Below are 21048 nucleotides of genomic sequence, written 5' to 3' on the forward strand. Positions count from 1 at the left end.
GTAACAGAACATTGTATTGAGATGACATTGAGATGACATGGAACTGAAGTAACAACACGAGGTTTCCTCTTGGGGTTGACAGTGTAGTAAGGAAATAGTTATGGAGTTACTGTATCCATCTGCAGTGTGAAAGATTCATTCCTAGAATAACAGAATTGTATGCGAGTAAAACATAGCTGGATAAAGCTGTGTCCGACGTGTGTGTGCTTGGTCTCTAACAGATGTCAAAGTGTCTGTGCCCTCCCTACCTGGGATGAGATCGACCCTCCTGAATGTATCAAACATTTACAAGCCAGGGTTCAGCCTGACTGGTGTCAAGTGATGGAGAAAGATTCATATAGAAACCACCAGCCCTACTTTATTCTCAATTGGACTAATTTCAAGACAATTACATACAAGGATGCTAGAATGTAGAGTGTGTGTGTGACAGAATTTCTGTCCATTGACACTACTGTCCTACATAGCAGTTAGGGACCTGACAATTATGGTGAGTGTTCCATGTGTGAGATGCCGATCTACTGCTATGTTTGTTCAGGGTACTGTCCAGTAAGGACATAACTGATGCCCCGTCTAATACCATCATTGGGAAGCCTGCTAGGCCTACTGCTAACAGAAAGCATTTCATTAGACTAAGCACACATACACACAGGGCAGTCCATTAGAACGTGAAGGGGAAGCACTTTGTGAGGAACTGCGTTCATAGATCATCTGTCTGCTTGACAATTGATACTGTGCTGTTCTGAATGAGGGCCATTTAAAAAGGCTGAGCCCAGTGTGCACACACACACACACAACAAAGCCAAGGGGAACTCCTGGGTGAGAGGAGAATACTCACACAGAGAGACAGAGGGAGGAGAGAGTATCATGTCTGAGGAACTTACAGCTCTCGTAGGTTTGGGAGGTTCGAGAAGACTTCGACGTCAATGGCTGTCAGCTTGTTGTGGCCAAGATGTCTGTAATAAAGAGAACAGACTGATTAGTATTGTTGATACACCCACCACCACCTGACTCTCCATTTTACAGGGGTTTTCCCCCCCAACTGTGAGAATTCCCTCTAACATTGTGACAACCCTGTAGTCCCATTTGGGTACTGTTCCATTTGGGTACTGTTCCCAATCAATACTGATTCTGACTTGGTTTACACAATGGATACACAGACATCCATCTGTCTACAAGTCAATTTGCAGTTTAGACTAACAATGCATTTAATAGCCACCACTTCACTTGCACAGAGACTAACATTAACTAGGCAAGTCAGTTAAGAACAAATTCTTATTTACAATGACAGCCTAGGAACAGTGGGTCAACTGCCTTGTTCAGAGGCAGAACGACAGAGTGTTACCTTGTCGGCTCAGGGATTTGATCTAGCAGCCTTTCGGTTACTGGCTCAAAGCTCTAACCACTAGGCTACCTGCCGAGATAAGTCAGTCTCTACAGTATGTGTGTGTGAGGAGATAAATGGTAGAGTGTGTGGGCCCCGCAGGCAGCCCTGATAGGGCGGTGTGTTACGATAATTGGCAGGGCCCTCCCACCGCCATTGTACCACAGATTGCTAAATTGCTGTCCCTGTTACAGGAGACAATTACCTCATTATACTGAAGCAAAGTGAAAAATCACAGGGTTTCCTCTGCCAGGCTGGGCGGCACCGGAAGCTACAAACACAGCTGAGAACACCTCAGCGCAGCACAGTGAGCGACACCGACCACAGTAATCTTCCACAACAATCAGCGCCGGCCTTTAACAAGGCCCTGATCAGTGCAAACTGAGGATAATAAAGCTTAACTGGAGAGCTCCTCATTACAAATAACCAATAAAACCCCATTCAGAGGAGGGCTGCTGCCCCCTCAACGGCTTTCAGAAGGAAAAACAAGCTGAGTGCTATATTGGTATAAGATGAAAGAACTACAGAAATGTAGAGCATGTCAGTCATTGTTTGCTGTTGTCCATTTAGAATAGAGAGAAGGTCACATTGGGAGAAACATCTGGTGCCAGAGACCACAATAACAAACAAACGGTGTGTGTCTGTATGTATTCTCAATCTCAGGGAGGCCAAGGGAGTGTTTATACAACTCCAGATGTGTCTTCCCTTGTTCATTCACCTTCATTGTCTTGCCTATCTGATCAGATAAGTTTCAGTGTGTTTTAACACCTACGTTATGAGCAGCTGGTGATAACACCATAGCTCCCTTCTGTTCTACAGTCACAAGTAGAGGGGGTGGTATTACGCCTCACTGACTGGGGCTAACGTTCTCCAGAATCAGCCATACCATAACGCTTCAGGGGCACAATCCAATGTACTGGACACAACACAGGTGGCGAAGGCTATGGGACAGAAAAGGCCCAAAAACCTAGGCATTAAAAACTAAAATGTCAAGTCTAGGACAAAAAGGTTTCTCAACAGTTTTTACCCTCAAGCCCCCTCAAACCCCTCTTTTACGCTGCTGCTACTCTCTGTTTATCTTATATGCATGGTCACTTTAACTATACATTCATGTACATACTACCTAAATTGGCCCGACCAACCAGTGCTCCCGCACGTTGGCTAAACAGGCTATCTGCATTCTGTCCCATCCGCCAACCCCTCTTTTTACGCTTCTGCTACTCTCTGTTCATCATATATGCAGTCACTTTAACCATATCTAAATACTACCTCAATAAGCCCGACTAACAGTAAAAATGTATTTTTACTGTTGTTTTATTTCTTTACTTACCTACACACACACACACACACACACACACACACACACACACACACACACACACACACACACACACACACACACACACCTTTTTCCGCACCATTGGTTAGAGCCTGTAAGTAAGCATTTCACAGTCTACTACACCTGTTGTATTCGGTGCTCGTGACAAATCAACTTTGATATGTCCAAAAACTCTTAACCTCAATGATCTCTGTGGTCAATTTACCAGTCCAAAAACACATTATTTTGAAAGCTAAGAGAAATCTGTGATGGAGTGTGGCGAACACTACAAAAAGTTATTCCCTCTGCTGAAACTCTGGAATGGTGAATTCCATTGCATGGCAGAGCAAGAATTCTGCTGTTTATCTAAATGAGCAGGCTTGTTTAACATTAGTCAGCATGATCAAGATCACATTGCTATGTTCTTGACCAGAAAGTGTCAGCAAGGTAATTCATGCCTAGCTTTTAGCCAAATAAATAATGGAGGAAGAAAGACATAAATCAGCAGGTCTACAAGGGGGGGGGGGCAGTTTCCCCATCCCTGATCTAAAGCATGCAAAGAGTTGTGCAACCAGGATCAACTGAGGTGAAGGTGGAAGTGGAGGATGGAGAGGCCTAGACTGAACAGACTTGTCTAGGAATACATACTAGGCCAGGTGATTTAATCCACTGCCACTACCCAGTCCACCTGTTGCCCTGAAGCACAGTCTACTCGAGACCTCAGGTCAATAGCAACACAGTTAGAGGTAGCACAGGAGGGTACAGGTTCTCTTGGCCACTCAGACCGCATTAGAGCAGCGATAAAGCTATAAAACCTGTCTGACAAGACAATCTGACCTGCCTCAAACCTCCCAAAACACTCAAAGCCCCCCACAGCACTAGACTTCAACCATTACACATTGTTGGATTGACGTCATAAACCCTTCATCACGACTCCCAAAAAACACCACATTGACTTGTTTTGTATTCCGTCAAAGAGCTTGGGAGTGATGTTATTTCTTATGACTGTGCCCTCATAATTAAAGGCAGACTGCAGAGGGGAAGGGTTCTACTAGACCGGAATCTTCTATCTGCTCATCTCTATCGCTGATAAGATGTGTGAACTTCGCTCTTTGGAAGTGTGAAATGATATCAGCAATAGGGCCTCTGTGATGCAGCTGGGAAACAGCGGAGCTTTTATGTGGTCTGACCAGCCATAAATTGGTCAAAGAATAACCTTCCGTCTGTCGAGGAGCTAGGAGAAGAGGGAGAGCGCCCATAGGCCAAACAGAGGGCCAGCCAGACAGAGGCAAAGAGAGCACAATACAACACTGTGCTGTCCCCCGTCCCCCCGTTCCCCCCTCCCCTCCTACCTTCCTGTCATAAAGTCCCATTTACAACCAGGCAACGGCAGTTAGAGCATACACAGGAGCACCACCACCACTGTTTTGGACTCCCGCAAAACACAGGCAAGACTGAGAAAGCAGCCACAAACAAAAACATTTTTATTTAAAAAGTGCCACAATACACCGTGTTTCAACAATATTCATTTAGCAATGGTGCCCCACCACACCAAGAGGGCTGGGCGATATGGCCGAAATATCAGTAAGTCAGCATTATGTTTCAGAATGATTAAATTTCTACATTTTTTGAGTAGTGCAGGACCCTAGGATGGTAACAAATTAATATTCAGTGGCTTCAATGGGATTTCTCCATTCTGATGGTTTTATACTCAACCAAACTGAAAAGAGAAGTAGTCAATTTTAGTTTAACTTTTAATTTAGCACTTTATCAAAATAACTTTGTAGACTGTATTGTAAAAATCCATACCGGGATACCTTAAAAGTTGATATATATAGACAAACAGGGCTCAGCATGAACTTAGGCCCAAAGATGCCACAAGGGAGGAGCACAACAGTCTCATGCACAATACACACCCGGATTGGAGTTTGATAGCAAATCCTCATTTGTTCCACAGTCGCTAGACTCCTTGATTACGAGCAAAAGGAAATGAACCAACCGCCTCAATGAATCTGAAAGAATAACATCAATATGTCCATTCTGAGGGAGTATTGTTCCAGTTCCCTCTTGACTAGCCGCTGATCTTATATTCTGTACTTCAAAGTGAAGAAAATGACTGATCATTGAACAATATATTTCCCCCTGCTTAATGTTTATTATGCTTGCAAAAAGAAAGGCCTGCAATAATTACACCATCATCCACGGAGAGAGAATGGGGCCAAATACAGGCCTGAACTTTATAAACAACTGTATGTAGGTCTGTGTGTGTGGATTTATGTGCAGGTACTGAAAGGCTCTGTTTTCTACTAAATAAGTGGACACGGCCACTGCAGGTTTTTTGGAAGGTAAGAATGCTTGGCTCTGGTGAGCACACAGCTATCAGCTCTTGGTTGTGGCGGCCTGTTTAGAGGGTTCTCCACTTCGCAATACCTCTCCAAGTCGTTCTCTTTTTTTTTCTTTTTTTTTAAATCAGGTTTCCAAACTCTTACCAGATGTAGGCCTACAGAATTCACAGATGATTCATTTATCTAACCAACTTTGTAGACACTGGCTTAAACAAAAAGGAAAAAAACTTGGCGCCCCAGTGTGTCTTAACAAAAAAAGGACATCTATTCTGTTGACTGGATTCCTATGGAATGACTTCTGGCAGCAGCTGTTCAATTGTCATTACAGTGAACACAGCGATGAGCTCACTTCATAACTTAATGTAAATGTCAACTTTTATCTATAGTTATGAAAAGGACTTCTCTACTCACTTATTGCTGCTAATGTGTTTGTCAAGATAGATGGATATAGATATTATCTATATCCATACATACATAACACACGTTTCATTTTAAACTGTAGTATAAAAGTTTACATTTACATAAAACAATAAATACAAGCCATACTTTTCTATTGAGGCAAGCACTGAGCATCTATCTACTGTAAATATCAAACATTAGCACCAACAGGATTATTTTTAGGAATGATCAAATCAGAGCACTATGGATATAATGGTAAACCCCAGGAAACTAGAGAATGATGTTGCTTTAGGGTCTAGGGACATAATAGGCGTAAGGCCCCATTGTTGCAATAACCTGCTAAATTCCTTCCATCTTGATTCCCTGGTGCCGCTAGGGAAGTTTAGCACTCTGGTGTTAAATTAATTAAGGAATGTAATTGTTTCGATTGATTGTAACGGTTTATTTGTTGAAAATGTACCTTTTTTACTACTTTTGTTGTTATTTTGGAATATAAAATGTTATTGTGAAACATTGTGAATGAGACCCTGGTCTCAAATTGGGCTCCCCAGAAATTAATCCAAGACTACTAAAAGCATTCTCAATACCACAAGTTTACAAGACTGCTTAGAAAGAATTGCCCTTGAAACCAAAAGAGCCACAGTCCTGCAGTCTGTACAGTTGCTGTTGTATGGCTGTTCCACTGTGGATATGATCATCTGGGGTTAAGGAAATGGAGATAACCGCTTTGGTTTTAGCTTTTGTTTCATTATGGCAGTTTGATCTGCTATCAATCATTCCTTCATTCATACCACCTGGCTCAAGATGCATGGTAACCAGTCACACGATGGCAACATCCTTGATTAACAGCAACAGCAATCTCCTCTGCAAAGTTTAAGTGTGTATTTGCATGTTGATTGTAGTTGGTTCAGTCAGACTACAGAACTTTCATCCAGTTAAACCAGACATGCACTAGACTGTGATGTTGACAACACTTACAGGCAGCAGGCAGAAACCCCCCAGCAGAATCTCCACCCCCAACACCCCATCAGTGCACCCCTCAGGCCAGGTGAACTGGACCCAAGATCAGAGGAACCACCAGACCAGAGCCTGTCAGGAAACCACCAAAACCAGCCCATTTCCTTTGGGCAAAAGCCAAACCATAGAGGTTGAAGGCAGAGGGGCATATGATGCAGTAACAGAAAGTCTGTCATAGTGTTGTCACAATACCAACAACACTAGTCCAAATAATAGATACCACAGAGAAAAAAAATAACAAAGTGGCCAAGCATCCTGTCCCCAGTCACTTTTCCCCTTTTCAAAACGTTCTCCAACAACCTTTCACTGAAATTCACTTAAATTCAATATGTTGTATAGAGTAGAACTTCACACTGTATTATAGAATACTGCATAGAATGGCGAATAGACTGACCAGTGATTTGGCTAGAGGAATGGGAGGAAGGACTATACATGCATAATGATCTGCATGTCATTGTGGCAGTATGGGGAAAACACTACCTGAAATGTTCTTTGCTCTTCAGTTAACACAGACCTCTCCCTCCCTTCCAAACAGAATTGAAGGAGGAGCAGAAATACATGTATTTGATATAGTTTAGACTTACATTAGGCCTATATATGAATCCTACCTTTGAAGCACAAGTAGCAGTCCCTTTTCCTTTCTTCCTGTGCCAATCAAATTTGCCTAAAAACATAAAATGTCAAGTTACCAGGCTACTAACTAGCTAGGTAACGTGACTGAACAACCGTGTTTGTTGTCAAACCAATAATTAGCAACCTGGGATTAGTTTAAAGTGGCCAGCGACATGATTTGTGAAATTATATCAAATGCGTGCCAATTTTTAACTGCTTAGGCTGGAGACTGTTTTCTTTGCTGTAAAGCTGCAGGCATGCCTTCAGGCTCAATTTCCCCTCTCTGACACTCAAGAGGCTGCATGACAATGAACTTGCAGTCAGTCTACTCAGACTGGTCTGTGCGCTTGGTTATAACAGGCGATGAAATTATACAATGTATCAACATTGCTTGCTTTGCGTGCTGCTCCAATGTACAAGTCTAACAATAGAAGACTAATCAGTATGGATCTGTATGGATCTGTATGGATCAGCATCCCCGCTCGCCATCAAGGTCAAATGATATTTAAAAGAACTGACGGAGGAAAAGATGCACATGAAAAGTAGACGGAGAGAAGCAGGTGAGTGAGGGCTAGTAGGGGATGAGGCTGGCTGATTACAGCTGCCACACGTGATATGTGCATGATGAGCTGACGGAGAGAAGCAGGTGAGTGAGGGCTAGTAGGGGATGAGGCTGGCTGATTACAGCTGCCACACGTGATATGTGCATGATGAGCTGACGGAGAGAAGCAGGTGAGTGAGGGCTAGTAGGGGATGAGGCTGGCTGATTACAGCTGCCACACGTGATATGTGCATGATGAGCTGACGGAGAGAAGCAGGTGAGTGAGGGCTAGTAGGGGATGAGGCTGGCTGATTACAGCTGCCACACGTGATATGTGCATGATGAGCTGACGGAGAGAAGCAGGTGAGTGAGGGCTAGTAGGGGATGAGGCTGGCTGATTACAGCTGCCACACGTGATATGTGCATGATGAGCTGACGGAGAGAAGCAGGTGAGTGAGGGCTAGTAGGGGATGAGGCTGGCTGATTACAGCTGCCACACGTGATATGTGCATGATGAGCTGACGGAGAGAAGCAGGTGAGTGAGGGCTAGTAGGGGATGAGGCTGGCTGATTACAGCTGCCACACGTGATATGTGCATGATGAGCTGACGGAGAGAAGCAGGTGAGTGAGGGCTAGTAGGGGATGAGGCTGGCTGATTACAGCTGCCACACGTGATATGTGCATGATGAGCTGACGGAGAGAAGCAGGTGAGTGAGGGCTAGTAGGGGATGAGGCTGGCTGATTACAGCTGCCACACGTGATATGTGCATGATGAGCTGACGGAGAGAAGCAGGTGAGTGAGGGCTAGTAGGGGATGAGGCTGGCTGATTACAGCTGCCACATATAATATGAGCATGATAGTGAAGTGGATATTATTGGACCTGCCCATACAAGAGACTAAAGGCTGTTGCTTCAATTCAACTGAGCTTATAAACTGGGCTGAAAAATTCTGTAGCATCATATGAAACAGTACTAAGCTATTCTAAAATGTTGGTATCATAAGTAGGGATGCAAGATATATCAGTGAACATATCCGAATCAGCCGATATTAGCTAAAAATGCCAACATCGGTATCGGCCCGATGTCTAGTTTAATGCCGATGTGAAAAAACGATGTCAAAGCTGACGTGCATACCTATATAAAACGTAGGTACATGACGTAATGACGCCACATAAAATTTTGGCTACCCAGCATTCCTAACCTAGCCCACAATGTCTGCGGTGTGGATCACACAGTCATTTGAAAGAGTAAGAACATTTCAGCGAGACAACTCAAAGGCAAAATACATTAAGGCCAAGATAATGGCATTCATTGCTCTTGACAATCAACCGTTCCCTGTTGTGGGTGATATTGGCTTTCGCAACTGGTCGAGCACTGGTACACACTAACGTTACCAAGTGTTGCCTTACCGGAGTTATACAGTAATAGCTTCACTCCTAGTAACTTCATGACATACTATGGAACGCCGTTTGGGTCTTTGCGTGTCAAAAAAGATACATGTCAAATAACACTATGACGCGCTAAATTAGCTTTTAATTTGACACGTCAAATAACACAGTTCTATTATCGAATGTTGTGTGTTCTGAATTTGCACATGCAAGCCGGGCGCCACCACTACTGTCCGTAGCACTGTCAAAGCTGTACAACAAAAAAAGGCCGCGAACACCGACCATGAACGATGCGTTTACAATACCGAGGTGGTAATAAAGCATTATTTTTTCAACTGCAACTTCTGGAGTAGCTAGCTAGCTTTAGCTTGGTACCAATACAAAGCTAGTACCAACCAGCTTGAAAACAATTACCAGTAGAAATTGCAGTCATTTTCACTGCTCTTAGCAATGATTTAGGAATCCTTGTAAGGGTTAGCTAGGTAGCCACTTGTGGTTCGCCTATTTAAATTGAACTTCAGTTCATGAAAATAAATACCTAGCCAGCTACTTAACCCTGTTGCCCAAAGCTAACGTTAAAAGCAGCCAGGTAGCTTCATCTGGCTAGTGAGGCTCGACCTGACCGGGTTGTGGTGTGAAGCTAGCCACAATAGTGGAATTTGCAGTTTGCCATCAAAATAAAAGTACCTCTCTGAAAGTGATGCAGAAGGTTACAATTGGTGGAATCGTGCCATATTTAGACTAGATCATGTTAAACCAGGTTGGAATGTGAAGCAATGAAATGGGGTATCAGTCTACTCGGTGACAACCACAGAACACAACTGTGAAGAGTTCACGTAAATATTGGCGTTGTAGCTCTTATCACAGGACTGTGAGAAATCATATCCCCAGTCAGCCTATTGTGTGTATTGACATTCATATTGCACTATAAAGTTTAATCTAAGGATTGGAGATCAATGAAAGGAGCAACAGTCTACTCCATACCCAATATATTTTTTCCCAATGTCCTCAGATTTATCAGAATCCAAAACATTCACACAATATTGTTTTTCCTCTGGAATAGTGTTCAATCCAAATAGGTTGACAATAAATGTGGCTCAATTCACAGTTGTTTCAGAGTCCCGCAATAAGAGCTACATTGCTAATGTTCCCTGGGTGTCACCGAGTAGACTGATACCCCATGTCATTGATCCCCAACCCATAGGTAAGGCTGTAAAGTGAAATAAGTATGCCCTAATGCAATTCTAAAGTAGAATACATCCAGTATGATTGCAACAGATGTTAATTGTATATAACATTCCAACCTCGTTTAGCACGATCTAGTCAATTATGCCATAATTCTACTATTTGTATTCATTTGCATCACTGTCAATGACATACTTTTATTTTGAAGGCTAACCGCAAAGTCCACTATTGTGGCTAATCATTATTGTTGCTAGCGTCACAGATGTTCCGACCACCATTAATTAAATAAGAACGGTCTTATAAATTAGGGATATTTTTGATGACACCTAGTTATATATTTAGCTAGTTAATGATAGCTACTGAAACAGATTTCGTTTTGCTCTGTTTTGAGGGAAGAACATTGTTTGCATCCATGAGCTAGCTAGCTTTAAAAAATAATTATAATCAGCACTGTAGGTGTGCGAGACAACTTTACCAGCATCATAGCATACATATCGCTGAATCGTTGTGACATATGAAATACGAGTGATTGTGTAATCAATGTGTAATAACTACATCAAAAAACGTATGAATGCATTCCATTATTATGTGACGTGCAGTCATATTCAGGTCCTGATTGGTCAACCAGCTTATTTGGCAAGTCAAATAGTGTTATGTGACATGCAAAAACCCAAAAGGTGTTTCATAAATCCTGGTTGAGAATTAAATGACTGAACAAATGAACAACGAAACAGCACAGCAAGTAAGTGAAAGAAATAGGTTTTGATTATGTTTTACTGGTAATCGGGACAAGAGTAAAAGGCAACTAAATAACTTTTTGGTCAGTGTGGTGTGTGTAACCTTTATTTAAAACTAGGCAAGTCAGTTAAGAACAAATTCTTATTTACAATGCCGGCCTACCCCGGATGACACTGGGCCAAGTGTGCGCCGCCCTATGGGACTCGCAACCACAGCTGGATGTGATGCAGCCTGGATTCAAAGTAGGGACTGTAGTGACACCTCTTGCACCGAGATGCAGTGCCTCAGACCGATGCGTCCATGCGCGTGTGTTAAATAGTTAACTGTACTAGAATACTTAAAAGGCCGCTAATTTTTTTTTGTATCGGTATCGTTTATTTTGGCATGGAAAATATTGAATATCGGTATCATCCAAAAATGTGATATCGGTGCATCACTAATCATAAGTATCATGATGTTTTGGTACCGTGATACTGGTATACAGCGCAATACTTGTTTGTCAAAAGAGGCAGTGAGTAGTTGGTTGTCTGTCAGGGCTTGACATTTATTGCCTGTGTAGGAAACCACTCAGCAAAATCTGGTTTGTAAAAGGATCAATCCAGAGAATTCTCCTTCCTGTTTGAGTGAATATAGGTGACACTGTAGACCACAGCCGTATAAATGAAGGACAAAGCAGGAGAGACTTCTTAAAGACACAGAGACTCTACCTTGTCCTTGTATCAAACCACATCGATCGGAGCCAATGTTAATAATGTTCATGCTTTTATTTACTTCTGTAAAACCCATAACACGGATGGCATTGCAGGCAGAGACACTTTACAGTGACCACAAACGAGTCAAACCACCACTCGAGAGAGATTCTCAACGAGTGAGAGGAAGCCTGCAATGGGTATCATTAGGCTATTCATCAGAAAACTACTAGAGCACTTATCTAGGGAACAATCTTTGTGATGTGTTTACAGCCTTATGGACATGCATAATTACCACTATATTCTGATACGTTTAATAAAGGCAACAGCAAAAATATAGAATACCCTTAAATCTCTTGCTTTGAAGTACAGTATATTAACATTCTCCCTAAATAACCAGTGGTCACTCTCACCAATTTGCCCATCTAATTATTTCAATGCCTCGTCATCTCGCCCTGTAAGATCAATCTCCTCTGCTTTCCCTTTGGCTGAATATGCCAAACACCTGCTTGTTTCCTACTATCTCCATCAAGGCAGTAGTGTCACAGGGGAGCTGTAAATGAGAAATGTAATTATTGTAATTATTTTAAACCGTTAAAGAATTTAAATAATAGGAGCATTACAAAAAATTATATAGGACTTCAGACATTTTTAAAACTCAAGCCATCATGACAAGCCGTCCATCTTGTCCTAACCAACACAATGGTGTTCTGCTACAGAAGAACCAGTTCAGAGCCGCTCACTGTGAGCTGGACCAATCTTGTTTTTATAGACACCCAACAGTAATGTCCGCTTACCCACCTCACTGACTGACTGAACGCTATTACTGCTAGCATCCACCCAGGTCAGGTCTAAACATAACAGGGACACTTTATTCCCCCCACTTGGCACATTTTCCCCAGAGGTTGAGAGACAAACATTGTGTGAAACCCAGCATGGCCTGACTGGACACTTACACAGTGGTCTAAAACTAGGATCTCAATGAATCCTAGTAAGGTTTTATTTTAAAGTTTAGATTCAAAATTCATAGTATAGTCCAGTCTAAAAATGATTAAGATTGAGGATTAAAGGTATTTGTTGATAAAAATGTTCATGTTCAATATTCTCCTTCCTTACGTGATGCATCGAGTGAGTCTCTGTGGACCTTTCTTCAGACCAGGCCAAACCATGAGGCATATCCATTTGACCATAAATTATAGAGGTAGCTCCAGCCGACCAGTGAGCCGTCCACAGTGACTGCCCATTCATCTCCACCTCACTCCCTACACAATGTGTGCAGTAAACTTAAACGCCCAGCTTTTTGAAGTGCCAAGAGGGGAAAAAAAGTGGATGCTTTGTAATGAGCGAGAGTGAATGGCAGTTCCCCTGTGCCCAACCCCCATCCACACACACATTTTGTAAACAGAGTGAAATATCCACCTATACGAATGCATCTCCTCCTTTCAACAAGTCAAATGAACTGGGATAAGAGTTTTAATGGGATCACATACAGTCTCAATAGAAAACCAGAGAAGAAAGTCTCCCTTTGTGGCTTCTACAAACGTGGAGAAATACACGGCCTAAGTGATTTACAGATTAATTCAATGCAATAAAACCATTCAATTTGAAAACAAGAGTATGTCACAGCTTAATTTTGACCAATAAGGTACTTACAGATAACAAGTATGCTAACATAACAAGTATGCTAACATATATATATTTGGTCTAGACAAGATCCGCCAGGCACCAGATATCACACCACAATGTTTGCTTTTAGCCATTCCAGGTGAGAAACTTGTCCCCATTGCTCTAGTAGTGGTGTTGTTGAAGATAGTATAGTACTGTATACCTATGCATCAGTGTTACATTATGCCATAAACACCACTGTGGTGCTAAAGGGCAAGAAGGCATCATTACTCACATTTTAGAGGACTTTTTAAAAGTTGCATTCCTCACTTCCCAGGGGAAGACAAACTGCCTCAAACAGGAACCTGGGAGTCTGAGAAGATTCACTTTTTAACCCCAAGCCCCCCAAAAAAGACTTATAAATATCCCTCTCGCTCCTCCTCAACAGTCCTGCAAAACAGTTGAATTGTCCTTAAGATTCACAATTGCCATTGAAACAGTGGTCCCACTGCTGCTTGAGCCAAAATTGATTGAAAAAAAAGTAACTGGTCTATAAACAACCTGTGTCATTTCAATGGGATGAGGAATGAAATGTTCTCAATTTCAAGACATATTCCAAGAAAATGTTTCTCAATTGGCTCATTTCCTAAACAAACCTGCAGACTGTGTCCGTCCCCATTGTGGCCAATGATGTCTTGAGAATACATGCTTAATTTACTAGAAATCTAATTTGTGGGCCACAGCCACAGAACCAAATAGAGGATAAAGGACTAATATTGTAAGTGTCATAAATCTATATGGAGGTGATGTTTAGACAACACAGAAGTTTAAATCCAATGAGATGAAAGCTAGTCAATTTCCTTGGAAAAATGATTCACCCATATATATATATATATATATATAAGTAGATATTGTTTAGATTGTTGAAAATGTATCTAAATCTTCCTAATTGACACGATTTAGTTATATAGGCTATTTTCTCCCAAATGTATATATTTTGGTCACCCTTAAAGTAGCCTATTCAGAGGTGGGGAGTAGCCTAATACGTCAATAAAGCCTATTATTGAATGGGATAACAATTGAAAGCAACTTGTTAAGTAGTTTCAGATTCAGTGGAAATGACAAAAATCGACAAAGATGTTGTTTTGACATTATCCGTATTCCGCTGTCCATGCATGTATAGCCCATTTGGGTTCTGGTACAAAGTAATAAGACAACCATGCAAGTTACAACTCCATAAAAGTTCATTGAAATATTAATTTATGTCCTTGCAACAATGATTCCGACAGTCGGTGGAGGGCTGCGTTCCCTTCGGCATCATTGTATGTTATCCTGATATTGGGTGGTCAATTAATACGGCAGCTCGAATCTACTTACAGGGAAACTGTCCGAATCGGCAGGTCCAGCGGTGTATCTGTCAAATCCAAATTACTACAGTCCACAGAATCTCCATTGCAGGTACAGTTCTGAGCACATGGTAAATCTGAGCTCAAACCGTAATTGATTAACAGTTCCAGCGAGAATACTAAATAAAAACCATAGTGGGAACCCGATCCAATTCGCTCCAGGGGCGCCGCCATTTTGTATCCAGTTTAATCGAGCGGCCACTGATCTCTCCTCAAATTGGAAATATGATACAGTTTTAGAGAGACTGAGGTCTGTTATAGTACATCAATTGCGTTGTGCTAAAAGTAAGTAAAAACAAACACTTGTGACGTAGACAATAGGTCTACTCTTCAAATAAGTAATTTAAAACAAGTTAGTCCAACTTTCTCCTCGTGTCCTATGTGGTCTGAAATCAAAGTTGATTCACGGTTTACTTAGCAATAAGGCTACAAACTTGTCAAGTAAACATAATTAAATGGAAGTAGAACTTGTCCATAAAAGGCCGAAAACGAGGACTCTTGGCAAAGCGATTCGTTTTTGGAAACCATTGAAATAATAGGCAAAAAGATTGCAAAAATCAACGGCGGATCCTCATTTTCAATACAACTTTCGGCATGTCAAACATACAAGTGACACACACATTTTCCTATAATAATTTGACACTATCTAAATACTAGCCTATGCGCGTTGCCTCCGCACTCAAAATAAACGTTGAAACGTATCTTCTCTTCATCGCGGGCTTGGAATGTTGGCTAAAACGTGGACTGTGATACAATGTTCCATTGCTATGCAAATGTGGCAGGCAAAGTTTAGTGCCGAAAACTATCGTTGACTTCTCGTTTATGACGCTTGCAAAACGCCAAAAAAAGAAACACCTTGCTTGTGCCAATTGATCCCAATTTCGCCGCACCCTCGACGCGTTATGCTATCCGATGAGCCTAGGAAATGTTTATCAGATGCTGTCCGATTATTAACAAATTCAGTCCCCAACTTCAGACTGTATCCACTATGAGTTGTTTATTCTTGATTTAGTTAACTTTTTCAGTCTTCGTTCCATAGTAGTCCCACTTTGGATGCACAAGGGAACCTCCCATTTCCCTTGCAATTGGCTGTTCAAATTTGAGGAACGGTGAACTCCTAATCTCACTGGCTGTTTAGGATTCTACAGGCGGTTCGACTGCCAGTGACCAGCTGTCACTCACCAGTCGTTGACCCAACCCATGTTTCTCACCCCGGGTGTGAAACCGCACCACCTCCTTTCATGCTCACCGCGTCTTAAAGGGGCGATCAGCAGTTGCTATATACATTTTGGGACTTATACATTAACATGTACCCATTGATTATTGACTAATATAGCGTATAAAGGCCTCATGAGCTTAGTTCAATTGTCGTACCCCATCAGAACCCAAAATATAAGATTGTTTTACTCCAATGTTTGTGAACAAAGAAAATGTAAACACACACTACGTAGCCTCAAAACATGGTTAAAACGATCATTTTGATATCTAGGAATTGGAGAGTGATACAATTTATCCAGCCCCATCCCTCAGCTTTTTACCAAACCAGGGGTGAGGATTAGGCAATGTTATTGTTTTTACTGCTGAGTGCCGCTTTAAAGGGACAAGGACCAGGTTAAAGCACTATAATCGGATAATGATAGCCTTCCGTAATAGATAGCAGTGGAAATGCTGCAAATGCTGTATATAATTCTGATACTACTTTAAGGGAATTCTGCCCTATGTGCACACAAGTGACCACAGGAAACTTAATTGATCAGAGATTAGTTTGTTTAATAAGGATTGCAACCCGGAGTATACACTTACAGTAATTTGCAAGTAACACACTCAGTACAAAGATGGTGTTTTCCCTTTTTATCCCTTACTGAGGATCACCCCGGCCAGGGTGATGTCCCATAACTTTAATACCATATATCGTCATAATTAATAGGTGCTAATACAAAGATGTCTCTGCTTGGCGGAGTTCAGCTTATTGTTATTTGCAGTTAGTTTCCCAATCCTTCTTCCTCCTATTGCTATCAGGTGCCAGCAGAAGTAAGACTGGAACATAGTATCAACAGGAACTGAAAGTAGAGTTTCAACAACACACAACACACTTACAATGTCTCTACCACTGATTCTTAATTGCATACTAAAGCAAAACATTACTCATTGTACTTTTGTACTTACAGGTGTTCCTATAATGTACAGATATTCTAAAATTCCTTTCAACATGAATAATGTTTTTTCGCCCTTAACTTAAAAAAAGATCAAGTAAATCTGACCTCCGCATACCTTAGTAAGCCTACCCTAGGTTGTTGCATTCAGTATGCATTGTAGTTACATAGTAAGGGAGTTGAGCTGTGTTTGTTATTAACATAGGGACTGTCCTATAGTAATTACATTGTTATTATACAGGTATAAGTAGTGTTACCATTTAGTTTACAAACAAAATATATAATCCATTATTGTTGCAATGATGTTGAACTTTTCCTAATTGTAAAAGGATAAAATATATTTGTTGGAGTTGAGTTGTGAGTGTGTATTCAGAATGATCTTTACGTGATTCAGAGGTGTCCTATAATGGGTCTCATGATAGAGCATAATTCTTTCCAAATGGTGAAGTCATGTCCTCCCGTTGTCTCAAAATGCACATCTGCAATAAATTGTTGAACTGGTTAGCCTTTAGGCCTTGTGAACTGTTTTTTTCCGTTTACTTTTTTGTGGCTATGACAGGTCCTATTGATTGACTCAGTATGAGCTATTGCTACATGTTAGGATAAGTCTTGAATTGTCATGCAATTAATGAATCACTACACTGGGGACATGGATATTCACACCCGCAGCACTGCAGATGGTCCTGTTTTCATTTTGCAATTAATAGTTCTAGGTTTCACATTGCTTCACAAGTACTGATCTATGCATAGACAGTGTGCTAGCCCACAGGTGGGGTGAGGTGTTTGTTGCATGTTGTCCCTGATGTTTCCTTGACTGAAACTATGGGCGGTTGAGGGGATACAATCACAGCCATCTGAAATATGTGGCCTTGCATTTTAATGTTCTTTTAAAAGATATGGCATTTAGATCAGGTATTTTGGTGATCTATTTTGAGAATTCTGTTGACATGTTTTCCAATATGATTTATCTGGTGGTGGGGCTTCTTCTGGTGCGCAAATTACTTTTGTGTGACTTTTGGAGTCATAATTCTGCTGTACCAGCTGTGAATGTGCATGAGGATCTGTCAAATTAAACCTTAAAGTTCATCTTGTTGATAACAAATGAAATATTAGTTGAATTAATTCACAGAGTTATAATTCACCTTTGTCCAGGGAAGGTTTACATGCCATAAATGTTATTCATTGTACAAAGAATATAACTATCACTAGATAATGTACCAAACAAACTAAAGAGATAGAAAGATAGCTCACCAGATATTTTACACTTTGTTCAATACACGTACTGTAAACTTGTGTGTTGAATTACTACATGCTGTGATGAAAAGAATGTGAAAGTCACTCCATCACAACACAAGACAATGGCACCATCCTGCACCACATGTATGTAGCCTGATTCCATGGAGACGTTAGACATATTTCAACAACTTTGAATGGATTGACGGATTGATTTATGAGTGTGGCTGCTCGGTTTGAGGGAGAGAGGATCCACAGCGTGAGGAAGGCGTTAACAGCTATGGCTGCCACAACTGGACTTCTGCTTTCCCTGTGATCCACATCTGGGTCTGACTCTGTGATGTTTGAGTGATGGGAGAGTGGATGTGAATTTCTCATGAGAGTGTGCTGTAAAGGAGGTCATGAGCGCATCAGATGAGCGAAGCTCCTTCTCTCTCTCTCTCTCTCTGTGCATGGAAGCTTTTTAACACCAACAACAACCAATATTGACTTTGATCTCAGACCCTTCTTATGAACACATTTTCCTTCATGAACAAGTTTTATATATTGAAAAATTATTAGCGTATTAGCGTACACCTAATATGTTCCCCCTGTTGAGGATGTTCATTATATATTAAGGTTGAACCAATATTACATGTAACGAAAATGAAATATGAAATGATGTGAAATTGAATGAAACAATAATGTATGTTGACGCTAATATGATGTACAATATTCCATTATGTTTCTATATTACATGTAACAATAGCATAATATAATATAACAATAGCATAATATATTTAATATGCCATGTACTATTTTTTAACAGTTTCACTAATTAATTTTCATTCACTTCATCATTATGACACACCCCTCACCACTGTCATTGGTTACACTAATTGCACTGTGTGTCTATATAACCTGGTTCAAGTATTTATGACATTACCCTGAGGAAGGCACAGTGATGCCAAAACGTTGGTAAAGACCCATTAAATTGCTGGGAGATTATACATGGAGTGAGCGATTTTCTTTATTTTGATAGTTTAACACCAACCATACCATGCGTTTGCACAGCTGGAATGGGATGAAAGCTGGAAGTGGAGGCCAGGCAGTTAAAAAGAAGGTGCAATGCATAAAGATGTTTGGACTTGGTATGGAGAGAATGGTGCTGAGGAGAATTTTGTTGGTATGTTAAATACTTTTCACATTGTGAGATTATTCCACAGTTTATTGAGGACGAAGGCTGGAAGGGGGATTGTGGGGCCCGGAATGAGTTGTCACACTTGTCTTACTGGAGTCTTCAAAGATAACGAGCCATCTGCTTGAGCCTGTCATCAACAATACAACAGAGAGGTGTGAAACGAGGCCTACTCATCAAACTCTCATTGGATGGCTAACGGGTGTGCGTGAGCATGGAAATGCCTTGCTATTGGGTAGCATAGACAGTTGGACATGTCCTGTCATACAAGGCTGTTTGCTAAGTGGTGTGATGCGTGATCTGAGAGAAAGCAGGGGGGAAAGCAGAGGCACACAGATGTAGAAGGGGAAAATATGAAAGGACAACACTCACTAATAGAGTTAAGCCCTCTCGGGAAGGAGTGCAAGTTTCAGTTGCACTCTTTTGAGCACTCACTCTCTGCTAAAGGGACTATTATATCTTTCACTTATCCCTTTTAATCTCTTGTATACGCTCTCAACTTGTCCAATTTGGGTCAGTGTATTTAGAAGTATTGAGAGATGTGGGCCATAAAAACCTGTTTGTAGAAAACCAGAAACAAGTATACCACACAGGTCATGAACCTAACACCTGTAGCTGGAGGAGGGTGAAAACAAAGAGCGTGCTGAATAGACAAGGTTGTGGTGCAATGAATTCCACACAACCAACCACTCCCCACCCAGGTGTCCAAACAAGATAACTGGATTTTCTTTTTTTATATTTATTGAAAGTGTGTACTAACATTTACATTTCTCACCATTGTTTGTCTAATGAAGTGAGTAAATCTCACCCAGCTCTTCCAAGTTGCTGTCATTGGCCAGGGCTTGCCGTTCAGCGGCGCAAGACAATGAGCTATGCCTCCTCCTTCCCTTCCCCAACCTGCTCTGCTGAAGGGTGGGCGTGGCATACACTCCAACACTGTCTTTTACTCATGTACCTCAGTCAATGTCAACTACAGTGAAGGCATCCATTGTTAAAAACAGGACTGTGTCTACAGTTGTTTCCAATGCTTTTCAACAGATGTTTACCTCTGTCGTACGTCCCTCATGTCCTTACATCAGACAAAGTTGAACACAGTACACTGATTGAGTCAAGGCTTCGGTTGGGAGGAGAACGGGTGACTTATTTGTTTATTTGACTGTGTTTGTTTTAATAGGCCTTGAAGCGATGGCCTGGAGCAGTTTTTGTTCTGTCCCAGGAAAGGAATGTTATAGCTCTTTGAAAGGTGACTTCTGTGTAGCGTGGCCGCCCAGCATTTGTCTGGGAGCTTTCTTTGTTCTGTGCTTTTAGTGCGAATGCATTAGTGCCAAGACTTTCTCTCTCTTGTCCCTCTCTTCAAGTTTCTGCTTCATTGGCCCCAAGAAAGACTTAAAGGCCCAGTGCAGTCAGAATTCAGCGGATAAAAATAGCACTGTAAAAGTACTGTATAAAACAATTGTATCAGTGTTATTTCCTGATAGTTGCTGGTTGAAAATACAATCAACACCTGAGCTTCGAATCAGCCGGTTTGCATGTGTAGGGCTTCCCATGGTGATATCACCATGTGGTAAATTGATTAATATTGATATAGAAATGTCTGCATTGGGCCTTTAAAGTAATCTATTACAGTAAGGTACTTAAAGCGCCATTTTAATCTCAAGTAGTCTGGCGTCGACAGTGATGTTCACTTCGCTATTAGTTTCTACTGACTCTGAAAATCACCAAAAGAAAGATGCCCAGGGTCCCTGCTCATCTGCGTGAACGTGCCTTAGGCATGCTGCAAGGAGGCATGAGAACTGCAGATGTGGCCAGGGCAATAAATTGCAATGTCCTTACTGTGAGATGCCTAAGACAGCGCTACAGG

At 41.4% G+C, this 21048-nt stretch overlaps 1 protein-coding gene across 3 annotated transcripts in view; it reads right to left on the reverse strand.

Annotated features, from left to right (window-relative positions):
- LOC124004021 (leucine-rich repeats and immunoglobulin-like domains protein 1) overlaps positions 1 to 15672 on the reverse strand; it is a 48070-nt gene extending 32398 nt beyond the window's left edge. Inside the window, exons 1-2 of one of the 3 annotated variants that reach the window (XM_046312754.1) lie at positions 14596 to 15672; positions 882 to 953 (exon numbers count right to left, since the gene is read on the reverse strand). In XM_046312754.1, coding sequence (XP_046168710.1) covers positions 882 to 953; positions 14596 to 14798 — 275 coding nt within the window. In that variant the 5' untranslated portion in view covers positions 14799 to 15672. Of the gene's footprint in view, positions 1 to 881; positions 954 to 1342; positions 1388 to 7068; positions 7114 to 14595 lie in introns of those variants that run through there. The other 2 variants (XM_046312755.1, XM_046312756.1) reach the window with 2 other exon arrangements.
- Between the last annotated feature and the right edge of the window lie 5376 nt (positions 15673 to 21048).

This window comes from Oncorhynchus gorbuscha, linkage group LG18 (assembly GCF_021184085.1).
Source record: "Oncorhynchus gorbuscha isolate QuinsamMale2020 ecotype Even-year linkage group LG18, OgorEven_v1.0, whole genome shotgun sequence".
Lineage (NCBI taxonomy): Eukaryota > Metazoa > Chordata > Actinopteri > Salmoniformes > Salmonidae > Oncorhynchus > Oncorhynchus gorbuscha.